At 42.4% G+C, this 24648-nt stretch overlaps 1 protein-coding gene across 3 annotated transcripts in view; it reads left to right on the top strand.

Annotated features, from left to right (window-relative positions):
* LOC104922694 (FERM, ARHGEF and pleckstrin domain-containing protein 1) overlaps window positions 1-23437 on the top strand; it is a 51644-nt gene extending 28207 nt beyond the window's left edge. For 2 of the 3 annotated variants that reach the window (XM_019274212.2, XM_027291159.1), the window contains exons 3-27: window positions 2015-2119; window positions 2232-2274; window positions 2361-2439; window positions 3773-3870; window positions 4353-4467; window positions 5975-6122; window positions 6228-6323; window positions 6405-6568; window positions 6717-6785; window positions 6873-6948; window positions 7573-7780; window positions 12344-12531; window positions 12857-12946; window positions 14820-14953; window positions 15899-15980; window positions 16056-16293; window positions 16396-16526; window positions 16646-16714; window positions 17217-17306; window positions 17610-17692; window positions 18603-18715; window positions 18973-19136; window positions 21728-21835; window positions 22674-22825; window positions 22914-23437. In XM_019274212.2, the coding sequence (XP_019129757.2) occupies window positions 2015-2119; window positions 2232-2274; window positions 2361-2439; window positions 3773-3870; window positions 4353-4467; window positions 5975-6122; window positions 6228-6323; window positions 6405-6568; window positions 6717-6785; window positions 6873-6948; window positions 7573-7780; window positions 12344-12531; window positions 12857-12946; window positions 14820-14953; window positions 15899-15980; window positions 16056-16293; window positions 16396-16526; window positions 16646-16714; window positions 17217-17306; window positions 17610-17692; window positions 18603-18715; window positions 18973-19136; window positions 21728-21835; window positions 22674-22825; window positions 22914-22995 (2925 nt within the window). In that variant the 3' untranslated portion in view covers window positions 22996-23437. Of the gene's footprint in view, window positions 1-2014; window positions 2120-2231; window positions 2275-2360; window positions 2440-3772; window positions 3871-4352; window positions 4468-5974; window positions 6123-6227; window positions 6324-6404; window positions 6569-6716; window positions 6786-6872; window positions 6949-7572; window positions 7781-12343; window positions 12532-12856; window positions 12947-14819; window positions 14954-15898; window positions 15981-16055; window positions 16294-16395; window positions 16527-16645; window positions 16715-17216; window positions 17307-17609; window positions 17693-18602; window positions 18716-18910; window positions 19137-21727; window positions 21836-22673; window positions 22826-22913 lie in introns of those variants that run through there. The other variant, XM_027291161.1, reaches the window with a different exon arrangement.
* Window positions 23438-24648: the final 1211 nt, after the last annotated feature.

Below are 24648 nucleotides of genomic sequence, written 5' to 3'. Positions count from 1 at the left end.
GTCCAAAAACAAATGGTCTTCCCAATTTGGTGTGAAACACGTTGACCGTCCTGACATGAACACCTCTGGGATGAACTAGAGTGCTGACTGTGAGCCAGGTCTTATCACACAACATCGCTAATGCTCTTGGCTAAATTGGAGCAAATCCATGCTGTCTGATTCCAAAATCTTGTGGAAAGCCTCCCCGCAGAGGAGTGGAGGTTGTTATATCAGCATTTTAATGCCTGTGTTTTTGAAATGAGGTGTTTTAACAATCACGAAATATTTGGGTGTCCACTTTTTTTTTTGGGGTAGTTCACGTCGCGACGTTGCTTCGTCAGATTGTTGCAGTTTTAGAGTGAAGACTGTCACACGGTGTCCTCTGAATGCCTGCCTCATGACGACAGTCAGCCCCTGCAACTTGCGCTTCATTAGGGACAGCGCTCTTATTGTGTCGGCTGCAGCAGTGTCAAATGGCAGCGCCATAATTCCGGTCTGCAACAGCTGCATTTAATCAAGCACTGCCTGGCTCTAATCAGCCTCTGCCGTACCCATCTCTGCTTGGCTTGGTTTGATAATCTTTATAAGACTGGACGTGAGAGTGCTCCAGTGAGACAGAAACACTGCTTGGCCTTCGCCGTGTTCAGTTCAGTTCTCTCTCTCTAGGCACATGTGTCGAAATCAGCGCACAAAACACGAGACACAGAATTCATTCAGGGGTTGTTTCCCCTGCTGGTTGCAGCAGTCCATTAGGAAGCAATGTGTGTGTATGGGAAAGGGTGTGTTTTTTTTTTTTTTTTTTGGCTGATGGCCTCTTTCCCTCCAGCCTCCTTGTGGCCTCCCTCATCAGCGCCGTCACCATATGGAAACAGCTGGTCCTCAGCGGTAGGATGCCCTCTGCACTGCATGAGGCAGCCTGGAGAGAGATAGTGGTCTTACACACAGAGGAAGGACAAACACACAGAGGAGCTGCGAGGGTGTTTTGGGGGTGTCAACCCTCTCACTAAGCTGGTGGAGCTTTATTTTTCATTGTCTCAGCATTAATAGGAAACAGTGTCATTCTTTGCCTTTTAAGCAATACATAACCTTTAAAGGCAGCCAAACCCTTTTATTGTTAAATAAAAAGAGGATGTCAACACAGTTCAGCTGCATGAAGGGAATTCTTCTAGTAGCTCGTGCCTTAGCAACTCACTGTTCTTTTGTGCAAATGTAGAGGAGAGACTGCCTCCTTGAAACATACTCGGACACAGCCCAGGATCATTATCCAAGCCAGGGGGAACTGCTACTGTAAACACTCTCATTCTCGCACCGGAGCAAACCAGTCACGAGGATGCAGCCAGGCTGAAAGTCTCTCGTTGTGTGCCTTCCAGAGCACCGTGTCTCTGTGGGGCATCTATAACCAGAAGAAGTTGATTCAATGGAAATCCCTGACTTTAATTTGACCTTCCATGGGAACGTTTTGCTCGCTCCAAAGATGTGGTGGTGGTGGTGGTGGAGGTTTTTGTGTTGTCACATTGCAAGTATTTGAGAGAGTGGGCGGTTGAGTCAGCCTTCAAAGTGTTTTATGTATACTGTATGTGAGAACAGAGGTGGTCAGGGAGACTCTATCCCATCCTGATACTGTATCAACCTCAAAGGGATCTGGTCCATCATCAGTGACAGCTACAACGCTGAAAACACAGATCAAAGATGGGATCCAACCCCCTCCCCCTGTAGCTGCAATAGTGTTTTGTGGCCAGCTGAGCTATTGAATGCCAGGATGGGTGACATTAGCTACCACGGGGTTTGACAGGTCTACAAAGCAAGGCGCTTTTGTTTGTCACTGCTGTTTTGTGTCAAAGTCTTATTATCGGAGTCTCCTAAGGTCCGGATAGCCATCGTTTAAAAAGAAAATAATGTATGAATGTCACTTGGAATTACATTTCTGAGGATAAAAGTTCAAACATGGTTACTGTACATGTTCAAAAAAAAAGCAACAGACAAGTGTTATTTTAACCAGAATTCTGTGTTATTTCTTTTCTCTCTTCTGTCACAGCAAAAAGCCTCCGGCAAGGTGCTGTTTGACCTGGTCTGCTCCCACATGAACCTCATTGAGGGTGACTACTTTGGCCTGGAGTTTCAGAACCATCAAAAAATGATGGTGAGTGAGGATAAAAAGAAAGACGGGGGGAAAAAATGGGGCCTCTTCTTTTACATCTCCGCTTAAAACCAGCTCTTTGGTGATGTTTTGTGTAATTTTTTTTTTCCCACAGGTTTGGTTAGACCATATCAAGCCCATTATCAAGCAGCTCAGGCGTAAGTGTTTCTAATTGGATTACCATATTTTTAAAGGCATAATCTGCATATTTTGTGTTGTTACAAAGCTCCTCTAACCCACACAGGACCGAAGCACACAATCCTGAGGTTTGCCGTGAAGTTCTTTCCTCCGGACCACGCCCAGCTCGTGGAGGAGCTAACTAGGTGAGCTCCTTTTTTCGCATAATTAAACTCCTTTCATCTCTGTGTCATGCACGTCTTCCAGTCGGCATTGAAATATGCATTTGTATGCAACACGTCAACGTACATATAAAGGACTTTCGGCTGTGACCGAAAGCGATTATAGAAGCCTAAATGAAACATGTGCTCCGGTCTGCTAAAGATTTATTCCCTCCTCAGCTATGCAATTCACATGTCATGGCTGCCATGTTTCTGATTTAGCCCTCTGGAGATTAACGTGGTGGTAATGATTTTCTGGTTTCTGTTTCCTCGTCGTGGAGCAGGATCATGACTTGCATGTTTTCACTGTTGATGGAAAAATAATTGAACAGAAACAGAAAGTAGAGAAAGTTATGTCCCTCTCTGACATGCCTGTGTATGCACTGTTAGGCTTGGTTTAGATTTCACACATAGTACTGAGTACTATCGATATAAACAGGATGTAATAATGATAAAATTAATTAATGAATTATGTGAATAACCCTGCACACGCTAAACACCCGTCTTTATTATATCACACATTTTAAATAGTCCTAATTGGCCCTTAATTCTGACATATGATGCACATCTTGGTGTCTCACATTAGAAAAAATAAATATACATATACATTATATAGAAATATACAATACAATCAATACACATGGTCATTAAGATAAATAATAAAATCAGCAAATCCTGATTTGCTGGGGGGGGGGGGGTCACGGACGGACGGATCGATCAATCATTGCACATACACAATATTGCCCTTACATATATCCTCACATATGGAGTTACTAACTGTACATACAGTACACGTGTACAAACACACATACATATATCATATAATGTTTTATGCTGGGCTGCAGTTGCTGAAGCTTCTAATCTCCTGCCAAAGCGTTTCATTATGAGGTCAAATAGTTTCATCAGGTCCATTGAGGAAACACTTCTTATCTGTGAGCCTCTGACTCTTGGGTGTACACCATGTATTTTAAGCTTGATTAAGTTATTTAATTCTTTTATTATTTAAACGAATTATTGTCCTTTTTATAAAGGCTACATTCATTCTGCTCTGGCTTGCGTCCAAGAGAAGCGGCACTGTAACACAGGACGGTCAATAAATCTTAAATAAAGTAATTCACTCAACGTATGAATTATTGAATCTCAAATGTGCACCTGGGTCAACTTCCTTTGGAGGTCTTGTGCAACTCCATTCGACTTGAGTTCAGCGGGACGTGATGTTTCTGATTCAGAGTTTCGTTTGATCTCGCTCCAGTGCTGGAAACCATTACCACATCGACTCTATTGAATCTGTAAAAAGCTGTTTGTGTTTTGTGTCCAGGTACCTGTTTGCCCTCCAGATCAAACAGGATGTTTCCTGTGGAAGTCTGACCTGCAATGACAGCAGCGCTGCACTGATGGTCTCCCATATTATCCAGTGTAAGATCCTCATGGCTGTTTCCTCATTTAGCTCAAAGAAGTCGACTGATCAGATATCCGCCTTTGAAGACACGTTATGCTTTTCTCACACTGAGCTTATCATCAAACATTGTCATAAGGCACACTGCACACCATTTCAAATTGATTATCTGTGTTGCCGTGTTGCTATGGATACCTTTCAGTTGGATTGCCTGAACATAATCGTGCAGGACTGGTTCAGAAAAACCACAAATATCATCGTGCCGTGCCAGGAAATTTCATAACCTGACATTTATGAGCCACAGTCTGTTTAAAAGTGATCAAAGACAACATGAATGATGATGGCTATCAGTTAAGTTAGACACACAAAAGAGTATTTATTACACAAAAGTTCAGAGACTTTTATAGCTTTATTTAATGTTGTTTTTTCCCCTTTTGAATCATCTGCTGTCTTTGTTTTAAAGCAGGTATTTGTGCAATAACATGAACTTTTTCTTTTTTAGCTGAGATTGGGGACTTTGAGGAGAGCCAGTGCCGGTCACATCTCCTCAACAACAACTACATCCCAGATCAAATGCATCTGATTGACAAGATTATGGAGTTTCACTCAAAGCATAAGTGAGTTTCTGGAACTGGATTACTTTAATATAATAAGCATTTATTTTGATCCAGTCAGAGTTTCTTTTTTAGGCCACTGAATCCATGGCAGAACAACACTTATTCTCCTCACTCATGAACAGGAAAAGTTGTTAAAAAGCTTTTATGACACAGGTGACACATTCAGGAAATCAGCCACTGAACGAATGGGTTCTTTCTCAATAGTGCTCCGTGTAGTTCTTTATCAAACGTCATCTCACTCTTTGTAAGTTGTTTTATAGCTTCTGGCCAGAAGTGGAAATGAGTTTGTCCAATAGCAACAAAACAAAAAAAGCAGCACTGCAAACTTCTTGCAACCCACCAAATGACTCACACAGCTGTTGTCAGGCGAGTTAGTAGGTTAGAAACCCAGATTTCCAGTCTGTTTTCATGTGTCTCATGCAGTTTACATCAAGTTAAGCTGGTTATTGGACTTTTTTTCCACAGTACTTTTCCTAGCAGCAGCCTCTAGTTTTAAGAGTGGTATGCTGCTGGGAGTATATTACTGGAAACTTTCCAGATCTCCTCCTGCCTCCCCTTTTCAAAATGTCCTCATCAGTGCACAAATTTGAACGTGAGCTTTGCCAACCCTTGTATCACCTCCACGTTACACTGTGCCATGCCAGAGATGGACACACACAAACACTCTCTTTAAATACTTTTTTTTTTGTTCCATCCAAGGCTGATAACTGTAACTGCATTTCTTCTGGCATGGTGCCACGCAGAGTTAAATCTCCTAATATGTACCACACACAGGAAACAGGAAGGCTTATCTGCTGATAAGAATTAAGAAAGTTAGTTAGTTTGCAAACCCTCCCCAACCCTCCTCCGCTGCTCCAAAAGTTCAGATAAACATTGGAAACCAGAATCCACTCGGGCTCGGTCTTTCACCTCAATTAGCGAGACACACAGCTGGATAATAAGCCAGGATTTAATGTTTTTGTCCAAACATTTGCTGAAAGGATCATGAATGCGACAGTTTGCACTTCTTAAGTCTTGTTAAGTGTTAAAGCCTGGAAGTAGGATTAGCATTTGTAATTTTGCTGTGTTGCTACTCTAGTCTCTTTTTCAAAACACACACTGCTTTTGGATAATACTAATAAATAGACTTTTCAGATAAGATCATTGTTATAATGTTCTATATTTATCTTAATGTCAACAAATATAGGAAAAATGAGCTAATGCATCACTCAGTACTTGCCGACTTCCCTGCCCTTTCTGTGGCTCTCAGCCCCAAGCGCAATTATTTCTTCTTCAGAGTCTTTAAAAACTCATCAAAATATATCATTTATTTATTTTATTTTTCTTTCTAAAACTGCTTGGCACTATACTTTAAGGCAAATGTGAGTCAAACATAATGAATTTAAGCTGTGGGGTAAGATAGTTATAAGTTATATCACGCTTTGGCTTCTCAACAGACTCATGCAACTCATTTCAGGAGCACAACATGGAAAATGTAACTTGTTTCCGTTATGTTTTGTTTTGCCAGAGGTCAAACACCAGCAGAATCGGACTATCAGTTACTAGAAGTGGCTCGCAGGTTGGAGATGTATGGGATTCGCCTCCACCCTGCTAAGGATCGCGAGGGCACGAGGCTAAGCCTGACCGTGGCGCACACCGGCGTCCTGGTCTTTCAGGTCAGTCCACAGCAGTTTGTAGGTCAACACTTGGTGTGTTTAATGGTGATGAAACATGGTGCAGGTGTGATAATGAAAACATTTGGGTTGAATTTTTCACCGCAGGGTCACACGAAGATCAACGCCTTCAATTGGTCTAAAGTGCGTAAACTGAGCTTCAAGAGAAAACGCTTCCTCATCAAACTGAGGCCGGATCTGAATGTGAGTTACGTCCCTGAAACCCACTGTCAGCTATAAAACTCATCAGTGTTTGGTGTTGTAAGTCTTTATGTGTCCCCCCAGAGTTCCTATCAAGACACTCTGGAGTTTCTAATGGCCAGCAGAGACTGCTGTAAAGTCTTCTGGAAGATCTGCGTCGAATACCACGCCTTCTTCCGCCTCTTTGAAGAACCCAAGCCCAAACCCAAGCCCGTGCTTTTCACACGAGGCTCGTCCTTCAGATTCAGGTGAAGAGACTTTATCATCATGAAGCTGCACTCTGTCTATAAAGACTGCAGTCACACACATAGCAGTGTCTCCCCATCACTTAACAGTCTACTCCAGTTCGCCCAGAATATCGCCTCATTATTATCTCTCCTGTACTTGTCTCTACAGCGGTCGCACACAGAAGCAGGTGATTGATTATGTGAGGGAGTCTGAGTTTAAAAAGATCCCGTTCGAAAGGTAAGGCTGCAGACAAGTTTGATATATTTGGTCTAGGTAAGGGTGTTCCGAGTGTATAACGCTGACCTTCAACATCCTGTCTGCCAGGAAACACAGTCGGGTACAACACAACAGCCGCCTGTCGCCTTTGCCTTCTCCACGCCACCATGAAGTGCCAACAGAAGTGAGTGTTTCAGTCTTTTTTTAGCGCACCTACAGGCGACATTTATCCGCTTCTTAAGAACTCATTGTGGTCGTTATATTGCGCTTTCATTTACACAAAGAAAGCAACAAGTCACGCTTACCTTTGAACACTGATCGTTGGGTTTTCAGATCGTATTTTTAGTACATTATATGTTTTCATAATTTGAAAAGTGTACAGTGCATGCTGCAGGATAGGACATGCAAACAAATGCATGTTAAACCATCTGGTGGTGGTTTAGGGTTTAAGGAGATGGTTGCATACTTCTGGTCACCTCTGGTCGCTGCACCTTTGGTTCCGAGTTGCCCCTTTGGTCCTTGCAGATCGATTTTACCCCCATGTTTACATCTCTACCTTTTGCCGCTATCGCTACATTTAGTGGCACATTACCACCACTTACTGTGGATCAGCAAAACTGTCAGCAGCAATGTGTATCGTACCACCCCCGGGCACATGTACATGTGAATCCCTTGCATATGCTAGGAGAGCAGAAGAAACACTCATCAAAACATCGCCACGTGGCCCCTATAAAAGCTCTACAGGCTACTTTGAAGCTTGTTACACAGTCATAAATTAAATTAATGCTTTTTTTCCTCTGTCTGTCAGAGTGGTGCTCTTGGACTAGACTCTCCTCCACAGCGCCATTGGAAGGAGTCGGTGTTGGTGAGTGCAGAAGACCCCTCGGTCTCGAGGACAGCAAGGGCGAGCCCATCTCACCATAGAAACGGCCACGATGAGCGATCGGGGTCTGTGTCCAGGATGCAGGAGACGAGAGGCTCGACACGACCGACCCACCCAGAACATCTGAGTACAGGTCCAGCATCTCTGACTGCTAAAGGCAGCAGCTCTTCCAAGCCATACACTGACTGCAGTAATGTATGTTGTGAATATAACATGAGCAGGGAACAGAGAATATCGAATCAAAGGTATACGGAGCAGGTCTTGCTCGGTCGTGGGTCTGCCGGCGCTGGTAGGATAAATGGGCCCCTGCAGGCCCAGCAGGACCCTTTTCTTGGTAGGATGCAGTTCAGGGAATCCCTTTCTTCTTCTAAGCAATTGCCCATCATGAGCTATGGTTTGGTTGAGCCTCCCAAGCAGTCAAACCAAAGTCCTGTTCATAGGACTACAGCAGACCTCAGTGCCCATATTAGAGAGAGGCATAGCAGCAGCCCTCTCACAGTCTCACGTATGGGCTCAAGGAGTGTCACCACCAGTCCTGCCATGGACACTTTCCATCAATCAAGCTCCTACAGTTTCGCAGAGCAGAACGGCTACACCTCCAGTCCCCTTCACTTCGATGAGAGCAGATACTCGCCCATCCCAAGCCGCTCTCCTCGTTTACAAAAGCCCCTCAAAACATGTCACCACTGTGACACAGACCAAACAAACCAGGGGACGTCCTCCCAAGGGCAACAATCACGTCTCGTCTTGTCCCGGGCTGAACGTATGGCTGCTCTTGAGCACCGCATGGTAGCCAACGGCCTCTCCGCACCGGGCAGGTCAAAGGCCAGCTTGGGGCCGAAACGCCTAGGGCAAGCTGGTGTCACACAGGTGGGAGCGGTTCAAATGAACGACAGTGCGACCACCAGTGGCTCAGAGTCCAGTGAGTCTGAGGTGGAGACTAACAGGGGCAACTGCAGCAGCCCCATGATGTCCAGTAAACCAGCGGAGGCCGGCACCGCTTCCCCCATACCCAGTAAGTTTTCCTTCGGCAGCCTCCAGCTGGACGAGGAGGCGGATGAGGACGGCTGCCATGCCCTCAGTGATGAGGATGGCGGACAGATTTTCAGCTGTTAGAGACAGTTTAGTTTGGGTCCAGTTGGTTGAATAAAAGCAGTATTATGTGGGAGATTATTTCTGTCTTTCTGTTTAAGCAACGCACAACTTACTAAAAGCACTTTTTTAGCCCAGCATCAGCTTCTCGTTCACCGGGAGGCGCTTTCAATCTGTTTTAGGGTTGTCTTGTTTGTTGTTGAGGTTTTTATCATGCGTTAACATGTCCCTGCAGAAATACACAAGTGCCACGTTAGTGTTTAACACTGAGTAGTTACTAATTAACGAAAGCTACAAAGACTACAGGGTTTTAAACTTGTGAAAGATCAAAAAATGAATTGTTCCAGTTGCACTTTTTCTCACGTCAGTGTGAGTCAGTTTCCATGTCCCAGGTGCCTTACGACGTCTCATAGGGAAACACGCATATCATTTCACTTTCTGTTTAATATTAGATTGATTAGATGAAGTAACGCACAGCACAGTTTTCTGCATTACACACTTTGTACTAGAGTCCTAAAAGAGCCGTGTGTGTATAACTGTGACAGTAATTGTTGACACGGTAGGTGTGTTTTTTCGGGGGAATCCTGCCGTCTTGTTCGATTTATTTATGCTCTTGCTGCATCTGGTTTGTGATTGTTGTGAGGGTAGTATGTTCTGTCTGAAATGGTAATTAATATGCTGAAAGAAAACAACCTGAACATCTGATTCAGTCATGTTTGTGCTTACAGAACGTCCATTTTTCTGTCACCTTTTCTAAGATGGATACAACAAGACGAGTAAACATAACCACAATATCTTTGTGACTATTAAGGTGAAGATTTATGTCTGTTGCGGCGGTAGTTCAGCCACTCTACAACAGTTTATGGCTCTTATGCTCGCAATTGACACTCCACCCTCTGTACTTCACTCATGCTCGAGTATCTCTGGTAGTAATTTAGCATCCTCCAATAGCTTTGGTGTCTATAATATTCACTCGTATCCAAAGATTGCAAAAACAGGCACTGCACTTTTATTTTTTTGTCACTTTTTCACTTTTCATTTGCACATCTGTGTCTCATGTCTTGTTCTTTCTTTTATTTCTGTCAGCATGAAACTGTCATATCTTTTCTGTGTTTTTTTGTTTCCCCCCCCTGCATGTAAACCTGTTTTATCACTCACTAAAGTCTGTGTGGTGGAAAGAAGCGAGACTTAACCAGCACGTGGGTTCCCTTCTCTGCAACGATCCAGCTATGAACGGTTAATTTTAACATCAGGTTAAGGATGACAGGAGCTTGGGAATATGCAGGAAAATAGAAGCAGGTTTTAGTAAATGTGTGTGTATTGTATGTGTGAAAGGCAGTTTAAGGGCAAGCCTTCAAAGCACCAGAGTCTCTTGGCTCATCCATCACCGTTGAATGTTTTTCTGTTGCTTGCAGACATTTTAGCACTGACATGAAGCAGTATATCATAAAGTGAGATCTGTGGTGTCTGCATCTATTTTTATAAGCCTTTTTTATTTTTAAACGTTTTTTGCTTATTCCCAATTTTTCCGTTACACAACATTGGCATGACAACATTACAACTTAAGGGCACCTCAGTAGTCCTAAAGGTTGAAGTTTGTGTAAAGTCAGAATAAATATGTCAGCCAAATTTAAGTGATTAAAAATATTGACAGGTTTATGAAATTAGGTGTCAAAATCAGGGAAAAATAAGCAGTATTCTCAGGTCCAGGACTGTGAGAGTCAAGCAGCCATACCTGGTTATCAACATTATGAACGCTGCATGACCTTATTTCCGTTTATTTATTAGTACAGAACTATGAAATCTAAGAGAAGCTTCTTTGTTGGAGTTACTGGATCACTGCAGTGTGAGTGAACCCTCTCTGGTGCACAAAGCTCTCCCATAGACCTGAAATGACACTCACAGAAAATACCAGTCTCTTAATTTGGTTATTTTTAAGTCAAACCCTCTAACATGTGTTGGTTTGGCTCTAGAGTCTCGAGTCTGTGGGTGAGACGAGTGTGTATTTTTGCAACCACTGGTGTCCTTCAGGGTGTGTTTCCAAATCAGGAGTGAGGCGTGCCACACACTGCCCTGGCTTGCTCTCTGCATGTACTATATTTATCGTAATATACAGGTAGCGCTCTCGGTCACTTCACTGTTATTTCATAATTATCTGGAGAATGTGATTTTTTTTATTTTATTTTAAGTCTAGGAAATCATTCTTTATGATTAGGGACTGCATTTTAAAACAGCTTTTTAAACCAGTGTTTCTACAGCTTAACTCCGTCACTATTACAAGTACATTTATGTAGAACTGTTTCATATTCATGGAGTGAATAATGCATGTGTTTCCTCATTAACAGCTGACTTTTTCTCAGCACAGCAAAGTGTCATAAGGCTGTTACCTTAACATTAACATAAAGATCTGTTTTATAGTCAGTGCTATGGCAGGACTAGAAGACGGCAGGCATTCACACTTTGACTCACTCAGTGTCCCTCTAGACGCTCACCTGGCTTTGACCTTTTTAATGCTGCTTTTCTCAAGATTTCTATTCATTTATGAATGTACATGTTCTTTTAGAGTCAATAAAGATGACCTTTATGAAGTCAGATTTTCTGAATCTTCTTTATGAGACCCCAGATACTTTCCCTTCATTCTCCCTGTAGTTTTGTAGCGTTGGTCGGTGGATGTCTGTGTAGATACTCTAGTTTCTTCTTCCCATTTGTTGTGATCTTGTAGATGTACGCCGTGGTTTCCCTCTCATCCTTTCCCTCCGTAGAGTTGTGCTGGTGCGTCGAGCTAGTCGCAGCAACCATGAGTTGCACTGGTCTGTGTGCGATTAATCACTGTTGTTGTTTGTGTCGACACGCCGGAGGACAGCAGGGAGAGAGAGAGGTGGGCAAGGTGCAGCCAAAACATAGTAAGTAAGCTGAGTGAACGTCGTCAGTAAAGATGACACTAAGTAAGCTATTCCTCTCGATCACGCTGCAGTATGTGTCTCAGCTCGCATATTGATCGTCAAGGCACAGCGTCTGCCAGAGCTGTCTGGACTGTGGACTGAGTCGTGGATGATGTGTCACTTTCCATAGGCAGACCCCCCCCTCACCATCCCCCAACTAGACCTCATTATGTTTCCCTGCGTGGCAGAGGAAGACTCTGATCTCACATCAAACAATACTTGTAATAGATTTTGGTATAGCCTGCACAGTTTCTCAGTGGGTGATGTTTGCCATGTTGGATTATGAACTGAATTCTGGGAAGTTTATTTTCAAAATGAATCAGTATTTTTTTTGTCATCAGATAATCTGCTGATTGTTTTCTCAATTCACTGATTAAATGTTAAGTCTACAAAATGTTAGAAAATAATTAAGTAAGTCCAGTGTGACTTCAAAATCCAAAGATATTTATTTTATTTATGACATTTGAGTCACTTAAATACTCAGTTATGCAACTAATTATCTACTTTTCTGCGACCTATTATATCCCTGACTTCATTTATGTGCCAAACTCCACCCATCCTAGACTTGAAGTAGGTGAATTCATGTCTCCTGTTATGTTTTCATGTATACTCGTCGCTCACTTTTTTCCTTTCCTCCCCTCACTACGGTTGTCCTCGTGCAGGAGTCGGGTCCAACAGCCCTCACCTGTCCGCGTCCTCCGGTCACTCCCACGGCATGGTCAACGGTCAGAAGTCACTGGAGCTGTGCAGTCACAGTCCCGACGGCCGACAACCTTCACCGCTCACCAGCCCGCTCCTCAACGACGCCTGCAGTGTTCGCACCGATGATGAAGACGAGGTTCGGAGGAAGGTTTGTGACTTAATGGGGGAGCTACTGTGGATAGAAAACGACAACAACAATCACTCAGATGAGCTGCTTTGCTGTATTAGTTTGTCTGGTTCTAAACTTGTGCTTTAAAGCCACTGTCACATGCTTAAAAATAGCGTTGGACCTAGATTACCTGTCCTGAATAACTTTCCACGGGGACTAAAGCTGAGTATTTTCCTACAAATCTACTCAGAGAAATAGGTTAGACAAGGAAACATAACTCATAAGCCACCAAACATAAGTTAGACTTACTCATAGCTGGATAGTTGGGTTGTTCTTGCTCACGGTCTCCTCTCTGTCTTCACAGAGGTTCCCAACAGATCGGGCCTACTTCATCGCCAAGGAGCTGCTAACCACAGAAAGGACGTATCTGAAGGATCTGGAGGTGGTGACTGTGGTAAGAAGTCCGCTCACCAGCGCACTGTTTGTTTTCTCCTGCTCTGTCCTCTGGGAAGAAAACATTGATTATTCCGGTTAGTTGCTCCGTCGCAGAGCGCCCGCCAAAACACAGAGTCAGGCAGTGGCACAGGAATATTTTGGCAGATGCGATTTGATTTTTTTTTTTAATTCATTCCCCACCACACTCACGCTCTGCAATGTATTTATCTGTCACACTCAAGGCTGTGAATACTAAACTGTGTTGTGTTTAAAGAGATAGATGGATTTAGCCGCATGTTCCCTATTTATGTCTGTTCCCTTAGATTTCACAGGCCGGGGTACAAGCATATGGATGCAGTGTCATTTGATAATATCTCAAATGAGCGGAAAACAGGATATTAAATGTGCTGTGCGGCTCCTTCAACGGCAAACGGGGAGGATGTTCTTACAAGGCTGTACACGAATATGAAGAAAATGCATCACTTCGCTTTTCACTGGTGTTCTTTAAAGGCTGCAGCTTCTCTCCTCTTGTAATTTTCAAACAAGCCTTTCACACATCTCATAAATATTTGGGTTGGCTGGTGTCCTCGTTCTTTTTCAGCTGTGGGTGAGTGTGTGTGCTGCCTTTTTCTTTTTCTTTTTTTTTTTTTTTTCACACTGGCTGGTGCTGCTGTTTTGGGGTGAAGTCATCTGAACAACAGCTGGCGCTTCTTCTCAAGCCCTTCTTTGACGCGCTCACTTTTCCTAAAGCTCACTTTCGTTTCCCATCACGTCAGTGAAATAAGGCCGTTTTCCTGTCGGCTGTCGCCAAACGCGCCACACACGAACATTCGACTTCAATCTGACTAAATGGAACAATAGCGTTAAGAATGATTGGCTATTGATTCTTCCATCCAGGCAGTTAAAGGACGTCACAAGACTGGAGCAACAGCAGAGACACAGATGAAGGTCTTCTGACTGTGTCCTGGGACAGTCTGCATTAACACTGCATTGATCCCCGTCCCTATGATCTTGAACAGTCTGTGCTAGTAACTTTTCACTGACTGAACAGGCTCGAGGCTTACACTGCAGTTTAATACTTGATTTGTCCACAGTTTTTTTTGTAAGACCATCATAGATTCATTTCTAGCTCCTAAATTAACTTCTCTGAGTACCCTCCACTCAAAAATGGGTTTTGCTTATTGCTACTTGAATGTTTGACCCTCGCTGTCTGGAATGATGTATGTGCAGAGCTTGACATCAGAAGATTGTTTTCACATTAGTCTGCAGAAAGAGGAAGGCTTCTCACCTCAAATCTCACTGTATGTATGTGCGACCATCAGAACCAATCATGACGTCAGTATGCAGCTTAAACACGGTCCATCGAGACTTAGCTTGGGAACCAGCGGGTGTCAGGTTCAAATCCAACACAGACCACAGTATGGAGAATGGACTTTGTAGATGGGGAGGTGCTAGTTGACCTCCTAGGCACTGTCGAGGTTCCTTTTGTGCAAGTTACCAAATCTCTGACTGCTCCCAGGGTGCTGTTACGTGGCTGCCCATCACTCCACCATCTCTCCACCTCATTTGCATGGTATCTGTGAGTCCTTTGTGTGTGTGTGGTTGTATTTTTGGACCTGTATGTGTACACTTTACGTGCAAAAAAACTTTACTTTACTCCATTAAGGAGTCAATGAATAAATGTATGAATGACTTTTTTGACTTTGCACTGACTTTTCAGTGAAACAGGAGACATCATGCATCTGCTGGTTGAACTTTTTAGTTTAGAGTTTATATTATGGATGTGGTAATAGATAATAGATGTAAGGATGATAGTTTCTGTCATATTTTTTTGGAAGAAACATATCAGACCACATCAACTCTTCGATTCATGTCTGTATTTCTGATCTCAGTCTTTCCAGCATGCTGTAGGACAAGATGAGGCGACTCCAGACTCTCTGAAGAACACCGTCTTCCCCACCTTCGAGCCTCTGCACAAGTTCCACACGGGTTTTCTCAGGGAGGTGGAGCAGAGGTTGGCCCTGTGGTGAGACTCATTACACTTCCAAACTCGCTTCCAAAAAGTCCCTGCAGGGTCGAGAGTGCCCAGAGAGACGCGTTTGGTTTGATTTGAGTCCAATTTATCGCAACTTCTTACCATCCCTTTTTTTTTTTTTTTAATGAGATTTATTGACATTTAGTCTGAGAGGGCGACCCGGTCCCTTCAGATGACCCGAGGAGCTATCGTCTCCATGGCAACCGTCATGCTGCACCATGACCGGCCTTTTCTTGCCCGTGGGTTTCTGCTGTCTGATCTCCTTAATGATGTTGTGCTTTATCTAACGCACACACACACACAGACAGTGATGCATGAAGCCTGTTGGACTGTCAGAATTAACGACCGTTGACTTCACACGTATAATATTTTTTTATTTCAAGGCCTATTTGAGCCGGTGAACTCCAAATTAAAACTGAAAGCGATGTTAGAGAGTAAAGTCTGCTTATAAAATGTGCAGATTCAAATGTGTATGCAAATGACCTCGCAATATATTTGTCTTTTTTCTATTTTATGAGCTTTGCATATTCAAATAATATCGCAGACACGTACCTTGTGTTGCTGGGATCACGATTAGAAAGCTCTCAGTCAAAGGATGTGTCTTACAGACTGGATATGTTTCCCTAAAGCGACGACTGAACTGTGCCAAATTAATAAATATTCTGAATGAATGCAGTAATGACAGCCCATTACTCTCTGTATGCACCCTGTGTGGGGAAAGACACACTCAAGGGAGACACCTGCTGGTGGATCTCTTTCTCAAAGTTTAAAGAGCTGTCACCCTTCTTTGGGATTTTATTTTTGCATAAGGCAAAGCTCATCTAAATAATCAATGAGCTTTAAGTGCTTTTTTTGTAGTTTCAGTCAATTAATTCACCACCAACAGCTCCATAATGTTTTCCAGATAAAAACCTGCTGGTGTTTGTCTGTTTTTAGGGAAGGACGCTCTAACGCTCACATAAAAGGAGACTACCAGCGCATCGGCGATGTGATGTTGAAGAACTTTCAAGGCTTGAAGGTAAGACACCACTCTAAAATAACATTAATGATTTAACACTTATTTATGTGTCTCATATTCCAACTCTTTGCATAGCCCCTTACAGCAAATCTGCATAAACAGTCTGAAGTTCTGTTGGAGATCGAGAAGGCGTGCAGGTCGTCGCGTAAGTTGGAGGGTCTCTGCAGGGACTTTGAGCTGCAAAAGGTCTGCTACGTCCCCCTGAATGTCTTCATTCTGCGGCCTCTGCACCGCCTCATCCACTACAAGCAGATCCTGGAGCGCCTGTGCAAACACTACCCAGCTACTCACGTGGATTTCAGGGACTGCAGAGGTACTTCACTCAGGCCAGTGTTGCATAGAGACATCTCCTAGTGCTGCAGAATAATTTAACAGTGCAATCTCCAATAACCTCTTACCTGCGGTTGCTCTGTAGCTGCTCTAGCAGATGTGTCTGAGGTGGTGGACCAGCTCCAGGGAAGCCTAATCAAGATGGAGAACTTCCAGAAGCTTCTGGAGCTGAAGAAGGATTTGATTGGCGTTGACAATCTTGTTGTCCCTGGTCGGGTGAGTTTCAAAAGTTTGAAGAATGGATCGTCAAAGATTTAATTCTCTATCTGACTTTGGAACGTCTGTTTTTGACTTGTGTCTAATAAATGATGCATGTTTTTTTTTCTCTTTCTCAGGAGTTCATCAGGTTAGGCTGCCTCAGCAAACTGTCTGGAAAAGGCCTACAGCAACGAATGTTTTTCCTGGTAACACCCACTTTCTGAGATTAGGTCATAAAAATCGATAATTGAATTATTTAGTCTAGTGATCTCAGTGAAGGAATAACAACCCTTTCATACTTTCCATCTATACATTACTCACACTGTGTTGGCAGATTAAGACAACCACATGTTGCTTTGAACGTTGACACTCTTATTGCATGCAAGTGTTTTGCACGTGTTCGGTTTTGTTGGTTATATAAAAGAGACATGTAGATGTAGCCCATGAATGGTGGTGCCTTGGGCAGTAGAATAATTTATACTCATGGTTCATTTCTTTGTGCTTTTTTTATGATAAACACTTTTCTTTCCGCTACGTTCAAGTCTATAATTTCCCAGTTGTTATGACGAGTTGTTTGTGCTTCGTTTGAGTTATATATTTGATTATATGCAATTAGTTTAGTCGTTTAAACACAAAGCAGACTCAACAGCATTTAAGTTTGAAAGACTGTCCATTGTTTTTGTCCCTCTCTCTCTCTCTTGCGATCAGTTTAACGACGTCATTTTGTACACGAGTCGAGGGATGACGGCGACCAATCAGTTCAAAGTGCACGGGCAGCTGCCGATCCACGGCATGACAGTAAGTACTGTGTCTCTCAATTGGACGCAAAGTGCTTCAAACGGCTGTCACCAGTTTGTCATTACTCCAAATGAGCCGCCTCAAACAGCTGAACTGCGGCTCTTTCAACTCCACCCCGACACACACACACACAGAAACACACACTTTCTCTCTCAGGACATCCACACACGTCCTTCTCGCTCACTTCCTTTTCATCATCCCTCCCTCCGTCTCTTGCCTTTCTGTCTATTTCGGTCCTTGCTGTCCTAGATTTCTCTGCTCTCTAATGTTTTTTCTGTGTTCTTCTTCTGCTTCTTCTTCCAGATCAGAGAGAGTGAAGATGAGTGGGGTGTGCCGCACGCCTTCACATTGGTCGGACAGCAGCAGTCGGTGGTGGTGGCAGCAAGGTAGGAACGGTGGTTAACAGCACACTGACATCTTGTACCCAGAACTAAAATAAATCTTCTGGACTGTCAGGACTGTGTCGTAGAGACACTCGAATTCTCACGAATAATGACAAACTTAAAGTATCATCAGGAAAGAAGCGCAGGAGCCCTTTCCCCTCACTCACTGAACAGTTTCAGTTGAACTCACTCACTAAAATCTTCTCGTCCGGCCGCCGTCCTCTGGAGAACAGAAGAGACAGACTGATTAAATGTCGATATGCTCGTCAAAGTCACGTCGAGATTAACCTTGAGCTCCACAACAATTAAGCTTTATGAGCAGAGACGTCGCTTTACAGACTTGATTTGCCCTGGGCTTTGCCTCTCAGGCTGACAGGTGAAGGTTGTAACTGCAGCCTGAGAGTACTGCAAACAAAGTTGTTTCTCATATTCAACTCATAACATAGGAGCAATCACAGTTTGAATCACTGGAAACACAAAAGAAAGAAATACCAAAAATGCATGTTTTGTGGGGGTTTATTTACATCTATATTCATATTTCCGGTCAAATTTCTTCTAGAAATGTGCAGGAATTGAATATTTGTAAAGCCCAACAACCAATTTATTCATAATCCTAACTGCTAGATTTATATTTTTACACTCTGTGCCCTCAGTTGTTTCTTTCTCTCTGACAAAAATGAAAAAAAAAAAACCAACACTTTCCTGCTTTCAAACTTACATTTGCTGATCCAGTTTCCATTAAAGAGCAGATGGTGTCTCTGTGTCTTTTTAAGGGTTTATTTGGCAGGACACTTGGACTAACATGGATCCAACTTGAGACATTCTTGTTAGATGAACTATTTCTAACCACCAGGCCTTCCTGCTGTGACTAATGATGGGACAGTTTATCCATTTGTGTGTTTTTTCACTCTAGTTCGCTAACAGAGATGGAGAAGTGGATGACGGACATAAAGGCGGCGATAGAGATGGCAAAAACCAGCAACGGGCCTTCATCTGACCTCCTGACCAACAATCTGACCGACAACAGTAAGTTACTACATCGACATATAGTTCAACATAAAATATGTGCTTCTGTTTGAGGTGCTGTCAAACAGTGAAAGATGATCAGAAGATATACAGTAATTTATTGAAAATACTGAGTAAAAAGTACGCCGACCGTTACTCCCAGATACACAAGACTATGTTTGATTTGTGAATGATCTGACACTGTCTGTGTTTTAGCTCCCTTCTCCCCTCATCACCCTGCTCATTGTCTAGCAGTAACAACCTCCTGACTTTCCCAGAATGCCCTGAGGACACCTCGGTGGAGGCTGAGTCTGAGGATGACATAACGGCGTCGCACACCTCGCTGGAGAGGCCCTCCCCTCACCGTGGTAACACCATGGTGCACGTGTGCTGGCACAGGAACACCAGTGTGTCCATGGTGGACTTTAGCATAGCCGTGGAGGTACCAGCCAAAAACCTCAGACCTGCCCCTTTCCCCTCCTGCCTTACTGTTTCCTTTCTCTGTGTCTGAGTGTCTGCTGTACCTTAATTCACTTTGATTCTCTCTCTGTGGGAACAGTATCCTCCTGTGCTGCACTCCATCATCTGAACTATTTCTTATATATTTCTGCTGGTGCGTGCAAATGAACTGAAAGACTAATTTTATTCATTTTCAATTTCTTTTCAACATAAAAGATAAAAGATGCATATGATTATATTGTGAAATAAGCAAGTGGTAGAAATCATATTAAAAACAAATAATAGAAAGTCTTGCAATTTTGTAAACACAATAAGACACATTTTAATATAATATCGATGATAGATGATCAGTAGCTTATTCACATTTTCTCGCTATTTTGCTTTTTGCATTCAATAACTGGAAGATTTCTAACTTGCTCTTTGCAATAGGATTTTTTTTTTATCATACAGAAGGAAATCAACAACCTTCGAGCCTGTAGAGACATAAAATCTAGGTGGAAATATGTTTGAAGGTGCCCTGTGAAGTTTTCTCCTCTCTATTTTAAGTGTACCGTTGAGGTCTAACAAGCACAGTCCCCTTTCCTTATTTAACACATCATCACCTTTTTAGAAAACAGTTATTTAAACATCCAGGAGTTGTGGAGTAAGATTATCTTTCTTTTGGTGGTCGTGTTTCTGGCCTATAGGCGAATGTAAGTCCAATATTCACTCTATTTTTTTGCTCCGTTTTTGGTCTCCACCAACTCCTGACAGAAATATCCTACTCTTTAGGTGTTAAATGTTCATCTATGTCCACCAGCTAGTCGCTAAATGTGTCTTTGGTGCCAAATTTCTTTGCACATTCCCGACACCAGTAGCTTTCAGTCAGCAGAATAGCTTGTAACCAATGCAGGATACAAATCACAGCACCTGTTAGTTCGTGCATGTGCGTGAACAGTCGAAACAAAACGGGGACACACTTGTTAAATCAGCGCTGTTAATGGACAAAAACTTGATGCTTCTTTTAAAAAACTCCAGGTATCATGGGGCTTATGAATGTTGCATCAACATTGTTTTGCACTATTTCTTATAGTTAAATGTTTTCCTAAAGTCGTTGCATGTTAAAGCTGTTTATTTGCTCTAATTCGCAGCAACAGTGAGGATACTGTTCCATCCCTCTTTCGGCTAACAGTCGCCTGCGTGATTTCCTTATCTACACTCAAAACTGTGGCTTTTCTGTGTGGTTCTGTTCTTTTTCTCCTCCCCTGGCACTTGAAATCTCTGATCGCCTATAAATAGAGAGAGAGAGAGAGAGCAGTACGTAGATGTGCCAAATGTCCTCAGCTCACACTAACAGAACAGATCCTGTTTTGGGACCCTCTACAACTCAGCTGTGCCCTGATCTAGTTCTGCTCTTCCTCTGTAGCTGTAACAAAGTCCTTTTCACAGCCTTGCCCGGACACACCGTCACCAGCCTTCGTGTTTTTTCCCTGCCACTGCATGCCTGTGTTTCACCTACTCAGTCTCTGTGTTTCTGTCCTTCCCTCCCTGTCTGTTTTTTTCTCTCTCTGTCTCTCTCTCTCTCTTTTCCCCATGCGTCTGTGCGTTCCTCCGTGGTAGAGGACCCTAGTCCAGTCAGTGGGAATAAGGCCCCCCCGGTGGGGCCCCCCAGTGGCCAGGGACCGGTGCCTCTGTCTGTTATCTGCTGGTACCGTGTTCAGAGTCTCTCCTTTAGTGAATCCTGCAGGAGTCTAGAGGTAAAGGAGCCAGGCAGACAGGAGAGGCCCTGTGTATGTGTTTACTTGACCTGCACCATAGGAAACAGTAGTGCCTCATTTTGTACAGATCAGTGACACATAGATTGGTTTTACAGACATTACAGAAACATTAGAAGCACTATGATCATTAAACTGTTGCTCAGTTCCTGTTTTCTAATTTTGTAATCTTTGAGTGCTTACCAACGGCAGTTTATTTGAAAGAACAAAAGTGCACGTTAAACGGATACAGTTATTGTCTGGAAATGCCATGAAACGACCAAAACCAACAATGTGTTAGTCCGTCGCTCAGTACTTTCTGACTTCCCCTCATTTGCCTGTGGCACAAGTCCATTTGTTCCCACTGAAGATGTAAATATTTAAAAAATCAGGTCACAAATGTAGTTTCATCTCTTCGAACAGGCTGAGAGAGTTGTTAGCAAATGTTTCTCAAGCAGGAATAAACAGTGTATTTGTGCGGGACTATTTTCAACTGTGGATTAATACACATTTGCTACTCTAGTGAGTATTTACAGCACGGGGAAAATAAACTACAGTTGTCGTTGTAATGACGGGCCATGTCAGTCAGTGTAATACTTAGAATAAACAGTGTAGCACTAACAATAAAGGTCCCTGGCACACAGGAATATACTTCACTGTTGGTTTTGGGCTTTTTATGAGTATTTGTTAACAATCACCAGACTTATCCTTTTTTACACAGATCCTTCTTTCATATTTTAGTCAAAAATCGAAGTACTGTACGCTGCTAGTGGTTTTATAATGTGTGTGACTTTATAAAGTTTTAGATTTCAGACTAACTTATTGTTTTTTGTCTTTGTAGAATCAGCTGTCAGGAAACTTACTGAGGAAGTTCAAGAACAGCAACGGCTGGCAGAAGCTCTGGGTGGTCTTCACCAACTTCAGCCTGTTCTTCTATAAATCTCACCAGGTGATGAACGTCCACTCTCGTTTCTGTTTGTCCAGTGAACACATCGCAGCGTTTCCCACATTCGTTCCCCTCCTCGCTCACAGTGTTTACCCTCCTCTGGGATTAAAAATATCACATCTCTGTGTAGAATTTCCAACCTTCGTGTCATTATCGAGGTTTACAGGCGTTCCCATGCAGTTTTTCATCTCACTTTATACCACAGAATATTTTTTTGGTGGCTCTTTCACAAGCAAGTTTGAATTGGACAGAACAAGAGTGTTTAGCTCTGTTGTGGTAACATACAGAACGTATGGATCAGTGGTGGAGAAGTTTCTACACGTGGTGATACATTTTGACACTTTTCAGGCCTGCAGGAGTTTCTGATACTCAAAAGACATTTTTAAGCAGAATGCTCCTTTAAACATAACTGTATAATTTCAGATACTTGATACTAGTACATTGTAATCAATCTAATCAATCTAAAACTACTTTTTATACTCAAAAAGAGCGCCATAGGAATTGTAAATAAGGCTCTAAAACTCAGAAAATCATGTGTCCATAGGAATTGTAAATAAGGCTCTAAAACTCAGAAAATCATGTGTAAGGGCAAAAAAAAGAAGTGTTTTTTTTCTGATAATACTTAAGTTGGGTTTTAAATGCATAAATTCTATTTGTATTTGAGTGTTTTGTGATTTTACATTGTGGTTTTGTCTGAGTACTTCGTCCATCGCTGGCTGTTTGTTGTTTATTATCTTCTATCTGTTTGTTTGTGTGTTTTTTGGCTCTCTTTCACCACAAATAGTTTTTGTAATTATTTACAGACCAGAACAAATTATATCATGTTTTTTCCCCCTCTCAGGATGATTATCCATTGGCCAGCCTTCCTCTGTTGGGTTACTCAGTCACCATCCCGTCAGAGTCTGAAAATATCCACAAGGACTACGTCTTCAAACTGCATTTCAAGTCTCACGTCTACTATTTCCGGTCGGAGAGTGAATACACCTTTGAGAGGTACAGATGCACATTTTCTAAATATATTTACAGTGTTGTCGGGTCCTGGATGTCAGAGGATGTATTAAAAGCCTTTCTCTGCCTGCAGGTGGATGGAGGTCATCCGCAGTGCCACGGTCCCCTCCAGTGGTGCTCGTGTCCTGAACAACAAAGAGTCCCATCCTCACTGAGTTGGCTCACCTCGTTTCCACACGCCATCTCTCTCTCTCTCTGTCTCTCGGTCTCGGGTGGCATCTGCCCTTCCTGTCCCCCTGGACTCTCTGCTTTTCTTTTCTACACATATCTGGGACATTTGTACATGTGTCCATGCACATTTGGTGCTTTTTAATGCTTTAATGGTGACATGTCCGCTGGTTTAGACTGCATCAGAGACTGCATTTTTTGGCATTTTTACTCTCAACTCTGAAACCTCTTTTTAAGGATGTCATTTTATACTGTTTTCTAATGGTCTGAACCACTTCCTATCTTTCTGATTTTACATTTTGTCATTGGTTGTTTTTACAGCAGGAACATGTTGATATAGATACCCAGCATTCTTTCTTAGATGGTTAAACTATCACTGCATTGTCATAACTTTTTTGTCTACTTTTTTTTCCATTTTATTATAAACTGCTGCTTTGAAAATGTCCTGCAACGTCAGTGCCAAACCGGTTTATATCAACGTCCTGGACTTTTTAATGCTATTTTGTTACACTGGAGACGAGGAGTGTCTCCTATTCTACATACCATGAAATTTTAAATCATGTAAAACAGGCCACCCTTTAATGGTCAATGCTCTGTTCACACCTGGCCCAGCACAATGTGTTCTTGTTAAAAAAAAGAAGAAGAAAATATGAAATTATTTTGTTGTATTCTTGACATAGGTCTAGCATTGATCAGGGGTAGCCACCATCACAGATTGATGCCATTTCAAGTAAAGTAAATATCTATTTGCGGATCTTTGTTGTATGAATATGTCTCAGTTTTTTGTTTTTTTTATTAATCAAGTTCCCCTTCAGCTGTGTGAGAAAATGTGAGGCATGTTCATAATAATTGTATTATGAAAGTGAGTGTATTTGAAAGCTTTAAAGATTATGTGTGAAACAAAATAGAAACTTTCAGTTCCAAGCCCTCACTGAACTTAGGCTGCCTCCTGTATACAGATACCAGATCTTTTTATGGGTCTAAATGAATGGAAATATGCATTTGACAGGGTTTTGCAGTGAAGCAAATGAAATGGAAAAACCTCAGTTCTGCTTCGAATCGCAGCGATTTTTCCAGACAACAGAGAGCTCTTTGGAAATGAAAGCAATAAAAAAAAGAACTTATTCAAACTTAGATTTGTGGTGTTTGTGTTTTTGTTTGAAGCTCGAGGGGCAGGAGGGGAAAACATGGTCAGGCGGCCTTTCAGTGTGTTTACAGCTTTGACCTACAGATGGCATCATTGATCAAGACGTTTCATTCAAGGCATTACCACAGCGTCTGAAGATCAGTGTGCACGCAACAGAAAACACTTTTTCAAAGACTTGTTTTGCTCTGCATGGTGCAAAAATCAAAATTCATGTACTTTATACATTTTTCTAAATTTGTATTTGGTTTGTCGTGACAACAGAAAGTCCAGTACTAGTACCAGCATGCGAAAGTGTGTAGTCATATTTATCCTCTATTAAAAGATGTAATTTGACAAGGAGACACAAGTAATACAAAAATAAGCGTATAAACAACAGCACAACATTTGAATAGTCTGTTTTAGGCACCGCATCATCTCACCAGACTACTAAATTAATTTGCTGTCCGAGTGCATTGAGATGTATACAGTTAATTTGTGTTCTAAATCACTTTTT

Source organism: Larimichthys crocea, chromosome XVIII (genome assembly GCF_000972845.2).
Source record: "Larimichthys crocea isolate SSNF chromosome XVIII, L_crocea_2.0, whole genome shotgun sequence".
Classification (NCBI taxonomy): Eukaryota; Metazoa; Chordata; class Actinopteri; family Sciaenidae; genus Larimichthys; species Larimichthys crocea.
The sequence above is the reverse complement of the archived record's forward strand: the minus strand, read 5'-3'. Positions and strand labels throughout refer to the sequence as shown.